This window comes from Morchella sextelata, assembly GCF_020137385.1.
Source record: "Morchella sextelata strain SCLS chromosome Unknown scls_16, whole genome shotgun sequence".
NCBI classification, from domain to species: Eukaryota; Fungi; Ascomycota; class Pezizomycetes; order Pezizales; family Morchellaceae; genus Morchella; species Morchella sextelata.
In genome coordinates this window covers 922,666-934,831 of record NW_025408631.1, presented here as the reverse complement: position 1 = coordinate 934,831, position 12,166 = coordinate 922,666, and the positions used below count along the sequence as shown (strand labels likewise).

At 44.4% G+C, this 12,166-nt stretch overlaps 3 protein-coding genes across 3 annotated transcripts; 2 read left to right on the top strand and 1 right to left on the bottom strand.

Moving 5' to 3' along the window:
* Positions 1 to 47: 47 nt before the first annotated feature.
* On the top strand, positions 48 to 826 carry H6S33_003949 (uncharacterized protein; the record flags this gene model as incomplete). Its single annotated transcript, XM_044835302.1, has 3 exons — positions 48 to 102; positions 190 to 615; positions 693 to 826. The coding sequence occupies 3 exons, from the start codon at positions 48 to 50 to the stop codon at positions 824 to 826; spliced, it is 615 nt and encodes a 204-aa protein (XP_044691483.1).
* A 1,965-nt stretch (positions 827 to 2,791) lies between these two features.
* On the top strand, positions 2,792 to 5,924 carry H6S33_003948 (uncharacterized protein; the record flags this gene model as incomplete). The annotated part of the gene is made up of 11 exons (XM_044835301.1): positions 2,792 to 2,854; positions 2,923 to 3,583; positions 3,652 to 3,749; positions 3,811 to 4,056; positions 4,104 to 4,202; positions 4,255 to 4,287; positions 4,335 to 4,367; positions 4,444 to 4,509; positions 4,568 to 4,811; positions 4,864 to 5,381; positions 5,433 to 5,924. 11 exons carry the CDS (start codon positions 2,792 to 2,794, stop codon positions 5,922 to 5,924), a joined length of 2,553 nt encoding a protein of 850 aa, XP_044691482.1.
* A 1,170-nt stretch (positions 5,925 to 7,094) lies between these two features.
* H6S33_003947 (uncharacterized protein) lies at positions 7,095 to 7,662 on the bottom strand (the record flags this gene model as incomplete). The annotated part of the gene is made up of 2 exons (XM_044835300.1): positions 7,095 to 7,455; positions 7,526 to 7,662. The coding sequence occupies 2 exons, from the start codon at positions 7,660 to 7,662 to the stop codon at positions 7,095 to 7,097; spliced, it is 498 nt and encodes a 165-aa protein (XP_044691481.1).
* Between the last annotated feature and the right edge of the window lie 4,504 nt (positions 7,663 to 12,166).

Here is a 12,166-nt window from a genome sequence, read left to right as displayed (position 1 = left end):
CCTGCGAGATAAGTGGCGTAAAGAATAATTTTGTGTGGACGAAGGATATGGCCGGAAATAATGCACCACCCGAAACAACTGGATACACTGGCTTCTTTTACGGTATGTAATATTTATGTATGTCCCGACAACATATATTCTGGCTGTCGATATATCGATATTGATACTTTAATCTGATATCTCTTCAAGGTACTCTAATGGCTGTTCCTATTCTTTTTCGTGTGATTTATGGTACAACATCACCCGAAGCCTGGCAGGTGGCCTCGCTCCGCGTCCGTCCTGCGATGCTTCACTCTTATTGCCGTTACAAAGTCCGCTTCGTCGATTATCCCGCAATAATCCCAGAAAACGGCAAGCAAGTCCAAGGGACCTATGTCGAGGGCCTCACGGAAGGTAACATTTTTCGTCTTGACAGGTTTGAAGGGGAGGATTATAGCCGTAAAAGAGTCCAGGTCAATGTCCTCGAGAGTAATGGAGAGGAGGGTGAGAATGTTGAGACAGAGACATATATTTGGACTGCAGGAGAAGATAGGCTTGAGATGGAGGAATGGGATTTCCATAAATTCGTGGAAACAAAATTGGCAAGATGGGCAGATTCTACGATTGAGTACACCGGTATGTCTGGGTGCCTATGTGGACCATTTTCTGGGATATTTTGAAGAGTAGTAAGTAATTAATTGGCAAAGTTACAGAAGTCGACGAAGCCGACTCACTTAGGGCACAATCACAGAAAAGAGCTGCGAATACAGGCATATTAGAAAGAGAGCATCAACTCAAGGAAAGAGAAAAGGAAGTGAACGCGGAGGAGATAAGAAGTGCCGTATGAACGAACCTAGAGGTAGACTGTTCTTGTCATTATGCACGGGGTCTTGGCAAAATTCGGCCAAATCCCAAGATTTGTAAATTCAAAATTACATCTCAGAATATATGTTCTTGTATATTGTATCTTCCTATCCTGAATGTTTCATGATCTTTAGAGAAGAATTGAAGCTTAGGGAAGTAGTCAACTCTGGCCAATTTTGGTGTGTTTTGGCGCGAAGACGGTGATTTACGTCCAAGAACTACATGATATATACATGTACATGTAGTTCAATAGCTTTTACTCACAAGTAAAGCTAACCCTCACTCCGTGAATTTCGTTTTGCTGTGAAGTCACCGCCTGTGACCCTCTCGTGCCTATACACTCTGTAGGCCGTTAGCTTGAATATCGTTTTGGGGGGATATAAATGAAGGGATGAGTAGAGAGTGCCGCGAGTATAATAGAGCGTATTTACTAACCGTCAATTCTGATAATTTACACTTCGGCACTCTCCAACGCGGCATCCACAAGTGTCAATTTTGGGTGGGCCGCTTGCCAGGCTGTGAAATACCTCAAAAGGATACCAAATACAGTTAGAGGACACCATAGTAGTTATCATCCTGTTCTTGCGGCTTGCGCATTTCATACCCCTACGGAGGGGAAGTGTGAATTTCGAAGTGTCAATTGTCAAAAATGAGACTTAGGCCGCGTCCTGTTGCAACGAATATCACGATATTCGGCCGTCTTGGCACAATATTTGAGATTATTCCTGAAGGTAGTGTTCGAGCAACTACTTTTTACGATATTTGTCATCCTGTTAGAGCCCCAATATCATGATCTAAAATATTCTGCTCAGACCAGAATATTCAAGCTCGTATCACTTAATCCTCGCCGCGCTAGCACCAGACTTAGCACCAAGTTCACCAGCCCAAATGTTGTATATTACTAGGGCTCTGAAATTTATTCACCTCTATTGTGGCTTACGAAAGCTTGATCAAAAACTTGAAATATTTTGGTAGCAGAACATGCTCTAATTTTTTATTCCTGTCAGGTTGCGGTCCTGACATATTCCGTTGCTACTGGGCAGGTCGTAACATCACAATATCTGAGATCGATCGTGGTTGCCAGGACGCGGCCTTAGTAAATACGCTCTAATAGGACTCAGTCACGATGGTTCAATCGCCATGGTTGGTGGTATGTAATAAGCTCAACTTGCAATCAGTTACCAAAAGTGGAAATCTCCCAAACGAATGAGGTTTTATGTATATCGTACATATTATATACGTGTGTAATATGTGGCCTACGGGTTTCTTAATTAATAGTTAGCCATGCAGGGTTAGGGTTCGACGCTCCCGACCAATCAGAGCTTAAGGAATCCAGAAAACCTTATGACACTGGTACTGCATGTATTAGAGGCTGTATTTAGGTCCTACATGTACTTACTTGTACTCTACATACTTGGTGTTGAGGGTAAATACGAAGAATCCGATAAGAGAATCTTGCTATGAAATAGGTGCGTTTATCTTATCAGATTCTTGGTATTTATGGTTAACCCCGGTACATCTAGTCCCGTTCCTCCGCGTTGCGAGACTGCTACATATAGAGCGACAAGAGTACTACATGTATTCTACCTACAGGTACTCTACATCATGTAATGTTTGCGTTTCTTGACGTGCGTACCTGAGGTATGATGTAGGTACATGTACAAGTATGTATGTAGAATATAAATATGGAGTACATGTTATTGTACATACAAAGTGCTCTATAATGTACAGTATGTGATACAAGCTCAGCTCACTAGGACAGCCGATAGCATGTACCTACAGGCTACACCCCACTACAGAGTCCATCCCAACTACCGTCACAACCGTGAATAACTTCCTTTGAAGCTACTTCATCCCTTATCTTATTACTTCCGCAAATTCCGCGCTTTACTTCTTTCTCTCTAATTTTTTAAAGACCAAGCACATATCCCCCTTACCTTACGTCGTTATGGGTGCTGGTGACAGCAAACTGTCCTTCAAAAAAGGCGTGTTTCGCCTTGCTGAGGAACATGTAAAGCTCAAAACACTCCCGAGAATGATCGTTGAGTTTATGCACTCACGACTAACATAGCTCCTTAGAATATACCGGCAAATGACCCCTATTGGCTTTCATTTTGGGAGCTACCAGAATCCGCCGAAGACGTATTTACTCTCTTCTCCGCGGCAGATATCCGCCGCACTCGCGATGCACATCTGGAGAATCTCGAAACTCTTATCCTTTCTTTAGCTTCCAGACTCTTCACTCTGAGAAGCCATCTATCATTCCCCGACCCAGATCACGCCCCAGAGCGGGACGCTCTCAATTGCATTCGGATCCTAACCAGGGTTTTGCCCTTTATCTATGAGAAGGATGAGTTGGAAGAATGGCAAGAAAGCTTCTTTTGGTCTCCTCGACGGAAAAGATCAAGAGATTCACCGACGGTTCGGACCGAAGTCTTGTTTGACGAGAGAAATAGAGAGGATGAGACCACCCCCCAGTCTCCAACAACTGGAGAAGAATTTGAGCCAGCCCCTCCATTAATGGAAGAGCTGATAGATACGTTAATCGACTTATTATTCTTTTCTGGATTTACTCTGCCCCACTCGTTTTCTACAAAAGCAAAGGTCTCCTATGCTATTTGGCAAAGTGGTGTTGGCTGTAACACACCAGTAGGAACAACAAAGGAATTCGAGTCGAACAAGATAGAGACTTTGAGGTTATTGCTAGCGATCGTATCGAAAGCTGTATTTATGCCTGCAAGTAGGTCACCTTTCTCATTCATTTTAGCTAAAGAAAATACTTCGAAATTTGCTAACGCTTTCATGTAGACATATTACCTATAAAAGGGACAAGAGCCTTGACCTATATGGTTACCTGTAGCGACAAAAAGATCGTTCTGTCAACATTATGCTCACTTTTGAATACCGTAGGCGATTTTTTTTATCTTGCCCGAATGAGCTACTTAGATGTTGATAGCTCGAGTCTAGACTTTGAAATACAATCCAGCGAGCTGGAGGGTACCGTACGACCACGTTGTATTCACCGACCCTCGACAGGTGCTTGTGACCTACTGCTTACAACTTCTCCTGGTTTTACTGTTATATCCCGTCCCAGAGGGCTTTTCAAATGAACTACAAGCAAAAAATAATTATCGACATTACTTAGGGAGATTACATAGGACTCAGGACTTTCAGTTTTTGGTCGATGGTATGACACGGGTCTTGAATCAGCCGGTAAATTACACCCGAATCTGTCGTTTTTGCTTTACTAATTGAAATAGATTCAAGCTACGACTTCATACCTTCCAGGAAGCCAGAAAACAATCAAATGGGCACCGGAAATGATCATGCTTTTCTGGGAGAGTCTGCAATGCAACAAAGCATGTATTCGTGGCAGGTGAAATTTGAGTTTTGTTGCTAACTTAGTAACAGCGATTTCGAAGTTTCATAATTGATACCAATCGGGTCCACGATTTCGTGATATTAATAATTTATTACGCATTAGAACATAGACTGGATCCTTCCAAATCGGGCGTCGTGCGGATGTGCGTGTTTGTCCTACAAACCTTATCCACTGAACCCAAGTTTGGAATGAGTCTCAATAAACGCTTCGAAGGACAGAATACGCTACCAGTCAGCGTCAGGATCCCATCTTTCAGTGGAACATATGCAGACTACTTGATAATTGTACGTTTTGCAATGGTCGCAAAAGTCAGAGAACCTGGTACTGATTTATATCGAAAAGTCCATTTATAGCTTGATTACAAGCAGCAAAGGAAAACTAGGAGCAGTGTATCCAGCGTTATTAGCAATTGTAGCTAACGTTGCACCACACGTTCAAGGCCTGTCATCAGCTGCCAGCGGGAGACTAGTGCAGCTATTCGTCTCAATGTCGGCTCCAGGGTTCTTGCTGGCAAACGAAACGAATCACTCATTATTGCATTCTCTCCTAGAGTCTTTAAATTCTATTATCGAACATCAATACTCAGGTAGGTCTACCGTATGACACTGAATCCTCCCATCATTTGACGTGTTTTACAGAAAATCCAAATTTCGTTTATGTTTTACTCCGGTCTCACAAAAGATTCGAGGCTCTTCGGAACTTTACTCTCGAGAGCGGACAGGAGGAGATCGACCGCCAGAATAGGCTTAGAAAGGATAGGAGTGAAAACGAAAGTCAAAGCCCTCCTAAAATGTCATTCAATGAAGAATTGCATGGCCAAGCACAAAGATCAGGACCTGATACACCGACTCCACCAAGTCAATTTGAAATTGGAGATGATGATGATTCTGAGGATGAGATTAAACACAAAAATCAATCTTCTGCTGCCTCCAGTGGTGCTGTTGCTTCGCCCCCCCAAAAATCACGAAATCCTTCCTTATCCTCATCTGTCGAAGATGCGGTTCCATTGCAGCTGCGCGGAATGTCCGAAAAGGCTAGAGGGAAGCTCCCCGAAGGTTCCTTCCAGCGGCAGGGTAGCACAACTAGCCTAGCTAGTCATATTAGCACCAATAGCCCTGGGATATCCGCCACAGGATTTACCCCTTCTGCGGCTTGGGTAGGTTGACTATCTGTATCTATACTGTATTACGTGCTGAGAGTACTATAGATTGAGACATGGCTTCCACATTTACCACTACACACAGTCCTCATTTTGATTCAGCAACTACAACCCCAGTTACGATCAGTCTCAGGTAGTGGCGGTGGAACACAGGAATCTAACGCCACTTTAATGCTTGAGCGTATCAGAACGACAGAAGTTCATGGGATTGAGCCATCTCTTGTCAAGACCCACATGTTTGAATGGAGTCCTCTAGCACTGGGATGGTACGAATCTTTATTATGGGGGTTTATCTTCGTATCCGAGAGACATGTATCCAAGGGTACTGTTGGGGTTTGGAACGGAACCGCGGTTAAGCTTTTTAGAGTTCAGGAAACCGCCCCAGAAGGTCCTAGTCTTTTGGCACCACGAGGAGGTGTAGATGCCATTGGAACCAACCTAATCGAGCGACTAGGAAATGTAAGTCTAGGAAGAGGACAGTCACAGCCGCAGACTAATGTTGGAGACCATGTTGCCATAGAACGGCACCCAACTGTGTAAAGTTGGAATAGGCCTTTTGAGCTTCTGTTTCTTTGACACTTTTGCCCTTTTATTCTCTACCTACTCAAAGTTTATGTTGTATCTTGATTGATTGGGTTTGCCATAGAATTTAACTTTATATTGTTGGCTGATACCATGGCGAGAATCTAATGTCAACTGGTAAATACATGTAAACACTATCAGATGGTTTAAAGCGCCTGGGCAGGCTTGTCACCTACATAGATGGAATTATTGCTAATCAAGGGAACGTATGCTAAAGGTTTCTACAGCATCTTCTCTAGCCACACGCAATTCCGAACAACCTTTTGTATAGATCATGCATGGCCTTCCTGTATAGACGAGGTGACAGATTGATTTTCTAGATTCTACATACCTAGGTAGCGCAGTGGATGGACTGCGGCCTATCTTTTTAAGAAATCTTGCTGCCGCATAAATCCTGCACAGAGTAGTGCTACCCATTCGGCCGGGCCAGAGGAGCACTGGCAACCAGGAATTCGAGCGATAGGTTTAAAATCTGAATGTATCTTCGCCCCTAAACTCGACATTGAAAATGTGCTATGGGAAGTATGTAAGGTTCTCTTTTTGCTAAGTAACTCATAAGATAGGGTTCCTCGCAGCCAAGAGGTAGATATTATATTCTGAATTCATAGTGCTAGACATAGGTGTTAAAGCAACTCCTGAGATATAAATATCACAAATAAGTTCAAATTACCATTTGATGTTTGATCAACCCACTACCCTGTCCCATCCGAAAACTGACCCCGGGCTCTCTATTTCAGTACCTGTATGTGTGTACACCCACTGCGTACGAATGACGGGGAGGGCGAGTAATTCTTAGACTAGTGATAGAGTTAAACATTAGTCTCACTTGAGCCTGGGGTTTCTGTCATTGGGTTAACAGTATATGGACTACACGTTCATACAGAAATTCTCGCGTGCTATGCTCATTTAAGGTATCTTGAGCAGGAGTCAATTAAGATTTCGTATGAACAAAGGACAAGGTTTGTGAGCGAGTAGGACTAGGCATCAACCTTTATTCAAAAGTATTCAACTAAATATAAGATATCCAAAAGGTGAAGGGCAGTAAGTCTATAGGAAGTACCTGTGTATTCTACCACACCAAAATTCCGCCTAGCGCAACCGCTAGGCGCTAATAATGTTATTTCAACTTCAGGACATTTCAAAATCCTTCGCGGGTTCGCCATTCCCAAACATCCAAAATTGGAGGCCAAGATAGGCATCCAGAGCAAACTGGATACCAGCACACAGCCGAAATTGCATCCCGACATGATCAGAAGAATAGAAAAACACAGTCTTCATGATATCACCGATCAACCAAGAAACAAGTACCGACAGGCGGAAGCCCTTGCAAGATCTAGCCTTTTGGTTTGCAAGAACCTGTGGTATCGGAAGACCGGCCTCCACTCCTAGGGCGCAGTAACCAAGAAGCCCTACAAAAAATTCAGAAGACCCGAAGAAGAGTTGAAGGATAGCCGTAATCACGAAAAAGTAGACTAAGAACTCCCAGTATCTTTTTGAAGTGGTCCAAATCAACAATTGCGTTGGGGAAATGTATATTTTTGAATAGGGCGCAGACGTACGTTCTCTGAGGCCTCCACTGCCAGAAATTGAAAGGTCGTTTGTTAGGGTATACCACGCCCGCAAAAGGGACTCTTTCATCTCCAGTAGATCGATGATCAAGAGCAACCTTAAGTAGTATGCCCTGAACGAGGATCATTATGAGACCTACAGACAATCAGAGTGTAATGGTGTTAAGCAATCTTTCCGAGACTAGGGTCACAAAAAATGGGCATACTTTGAAATAATAAGCTCGTCTCGAATCGAGAACCAATCCAGTAAAAACATCGAAGAATAGAAGCTACTAGCATAATAAGAGGGGTCTGTCGACGAGACACGCGAGGGAAGTTGTTAGCTAAAACTAAATATCATCGGCGACAGCTCCAGGAACCAACATCGAGAGAAAAGCCGCGAGAGGATTTTGTAATATGTATGTTCCGTATCTGTGAGTGAATTATGTTAGTAAATGGATGATGTGAGGAAAAGAAGGTCTATTCTGACTTGGTCGGCATAACTCGTTAACGGACTCGTAACGAGACTGTTACAAGATAAATAGATTAGCGGGCTAATTGAAAATAATCTGAACATTAAACTCACAATATTGGGGCGACTTTCTGGACTATAAGAACGAGGAAATTCATGTTGCGTGTGATGGTAGCGCGAGATAGAGTGTAAATGCTCAAAAATATTGAAGTTGAAGGTTCACGCTGTGCCAAGCGAACGCGAAATGCACTGGTAGTGTAGCACATCACACAAGTGGGTTAGTGCGGAGGTGAGGAAGTAGCTGAGGGGCTATGCAAGCGAGTGATATACTGTGATCTTTTACTTTCCCCAATTGGTACGCTCACGATATTCAAGTACAGTCGTTCACGGGCTGAGAACGAACACTGGGTGGAGACGAACCAGGGTTCCCAAAGTCATCCCAGGCCTCCTGCAGGAACTCTTTGAGGGGAGGTAGAATATTAACCCAATCATATTTCTTCCCTATATACTCATCCATATCATCCAATTAAATTGGGGTAAGGGGATTGAGGTGGCCAATCGATGCTATCTGCTTTACTCTCTTCCTGTGAGGGATGCGTACTCAACCACAAGAGTACACTACACAGAACTCAGATTTCGGCTAACAGCTACGAAGGTAGAAGTCTCCAAGGTTTCTTCAGTCAACGTTGAGTAGAAATCTCCTTAGTCCGATATGGGCCCCGCGAGCTACTTTATTAACAAAGATTCACTAGAGTTAGCGGATGGTAATCGACCTTCTTCGACAAAGTAGTTCAGGTAGAGTACGAAGTCACGATAGAGTAAAGTATATAGAATAGTAAAGTCAAAGAGAGTTGTAACTCGCGTATCAACGATTTATATTGTTAAGACTCTAATTTCGCTGATGATGGTTTGGCTAGTCAGTGAATGACACTGTATTTATATCCCTCGTGTATGTCTCGAGGACTCGGTCTACTAATAGTACAGAATACACTGTGGGCCTGCCTGAAACCCTGAAAACAACCAAGAACATTTAACTCCTAAGTCCGTAACCCAAACTCCTAAGTCAGCTGGCACCCCTCACCTATTTACTTATCCTCATATACGTTCCTGTCGACCTCACCTCTTCATCGAATCATCTGGCAGATAATCGTCAGTGTCGGCTACTCGTAGGTACTGGACGGCAAGGTTACCTAGTCAGGACTCTTCCCGTATTGCTTTGCCACATAGCAGAGTCCTCTCATGCCTACAGGTACCGCCAACAGGTACTGTAACGGGGGTCCTTTCTAAGAGAAATAGAATTGGATAGAATAGAGACGGCCATGCAAGATAGACAATCAGGTTGCAGATTATTCAAAGATACTATCGCTAGAACTCAATAATCTTTAAGGGCTCTGCTACCGATAAGAACTTGGTTTTTCTTTCTGATGAAGACTGGAGAGAACAGGACTGAAGGGCGAGAATGAACCTGAGTACTTATACTCCGAAGGCCTCTATTCTCTGCTCCTTCCTCCTTACTAAGTTCCGGTGGGCCTTTCCTCAGTGCCGGAAACAATCCCACCGCTACCCCGCTTTTCTCTAAGCGTCAGCAGGTGTTTTCCGATACCCAAGGCAACCACCCTTAGTCAAAGCCTTTGTAACACCTGCAGCCTTGGTTGCCACACAACCGAGGGCCTGCATGAATGAGCTGCCGCTCAGGTGTAAGCTTAAATATTGCTGTAGAGCTTTCGCTTATTGTAGACTTCCCTAGCATAGTCCTTACCCTTCGGCGGACTTACAATTCTCAGAGGATATAGAGGATCACCGGGCAATCAGAGCTTCACTCTGGCCAGTCTTCTAGTCACTGGCGAGGCATAGACTCGTCAGTCATTGCTCCGATCAATAGATCCCCTTCCTAGCGCCCGGAATGTAGTTACTCTAACAGCTGGTAGCTAACCACACTGCCGGTACTTGCATATCACCATGCAACTGGCTTCTAACAATAATTCTCAGCATGTAACCGGGCCCTGTGTGTACTCATACACCAGACAGTTGAAACGGCTCCGTTACAGGTACTCAGTCGGCTGGTAGCTTGCGCCGATCCGCTCCGAGTGGTCCGGTGTTCGATCTGATTGCGTCCAGCTGTCCTTCATATATCCACCGGTCCAAAAGCAGTTCATTCCGGTGGTTTGATGCTCCGGAGGTTATTATTGTGGTCGAAAACGTGTTCTTAAACTAGGAAAACCGCAACTCCGCATTTGGTTACTTATTGATCGCACCGTGTAATGGGGGTCTCTTCTGTAAGAAAATAAAATAAGATAGAATAGAGACGGCCGTGCAAGATAGACAATCAGGTTGCAGATTATTCAAAGATAGTATTGCTAGAACTCAATCAGCTTTAAGGGCTCTACAACCGATAAGAACTTGATATTTCTTTCTGATGAAGACTCGAGAGAATAGGATTGAAGGGCGAGAATGAGCCTGAGTACTTATACTCCGAAGGCCTCTATTCTCTGCTCCTAACTTCCTTACCAAATTCTGGTGGAGCTTTTCTTCGATCCGGTAACAATACCACCTATAACGTGGGTCTATGGACGAGAGACTATAGTGACTGTAACGGAGCCATTTGAACTGTCTGGGGTATGAGTACACACAGGGCCCGGTTACATGCTGTGAGTTATTGTTAGAAGCCAGTTGCACGGTGATATGCAAGTACCGACAGTGTGGTTAGCTACCAGCTGTTAGAGTAACTACATTCCGGGCGCTAGGAAGGGGATCTATTCATGGGAGCAATGACTGACGAGTCTATGCCTCGCCAGTGACTAGAAGACCGGCCAGAGTGAAGCTCTGATTGTCCGGTGATCCTCTGTATCCTCTAAGCATTGTGAGTCCGCCGAAGGGCAGGAACTTTGCTAGGGAAGTCTACAATAAGCGAAAGCTCTACAGCAATGATTAAGCTTACACCTGAGCGGCAGCTCATTCATGCTGGTCCTCGGTTGTGTGGCAACTAAGGCTGCAGGTGTTACAAAGGCTTTGACTAAGGGTGGTTGCGTTGGGTATCGGAAACACCTGCTGACGCTTAGAGAAAAGCGGGGTAGCGGTGGTATTGTTTCCGGTACTGAGGGAAGGCCCACCGGAACTTAGTAAAGGAGTTAGGAGCAGAGAATAGAGGCCTTCGGAGTATAAGTACTCAGGTCCATTCTCGCCCTCCACTCCTGTTCTCTCCAGTCTTCATCAGAAAGAAAACCAAGTTCTTATTGGTAGCAGAGCCCTTAAAGATTATTGAGTTCTAGCGATAGTATCTTTGAATAATCTGCAACCTGATTGTCTATCTTGCACGGCCGTCTCTATTCTATCCGATTCTATTTCTCTTAGAAAGGACCCCCGTTACAGATAATCTTTAGGGCTCAAGTGTTACGGGCATGCCAAGTATTTACGGGAATAAGAGAAAAGGCTAAGTAGATACCCCAATACCCTCTGTATGCTAATGTCAACTCCGGTTCGCACCCACGAGGTGCGGTGCGATCATTATGCGACCAAATGCGGAGTTGCGGTTTTCCTAGTTAAAAAACACGTTTTTGACCCCAATAATAACCCCCGGAGCGTCAAACCGACGGAGGGGAGTGCTTTTGGACCGGTGGATATATGAGGGACAGCTGGAATCAATCGGATCAAAGATCGGACCACCCGGAGCGAATCGGCGCGAGCTACCAGCCGACCGAGTTCCTATCGGCGGTACCTGTGGGCATGAGAGGACTCTGCTATGTGGGAAAGCGATGTGGAAAGAGGCCTGAGTAGTTAGCTTTGTCGTCCGAGACCTCCGAATAAGCCGACGCTGATGATTATCCACCAGACGGCCGATGGAGAAGAAACATCGATAGGGAAACGTGCATTAGAATGGGTAAATAGGTTGAGGGGTTTCTGCGGGCTTAGGAGTTTGGGTTACGGACTTAGGAGTTAAATGTTCTTGGTTGTTTTTCAGGGTCTCGGGCATGCCCCGAGTGTATGCTGTATTATTAGTAGACTGGGTCCTCGAGACATAACCGAGGGATAGAAATACGGTGTCATTCACTGACTAGCCAAACTATCATCGGCGAAATCAGAGTCTTAACAATATAAATCGTTGATACGCGAGTTACAACTTTATTTGACTATACTTTTGGAACTACTCTACTCTATCGTGACTTCGAACTCTACCTGAACTA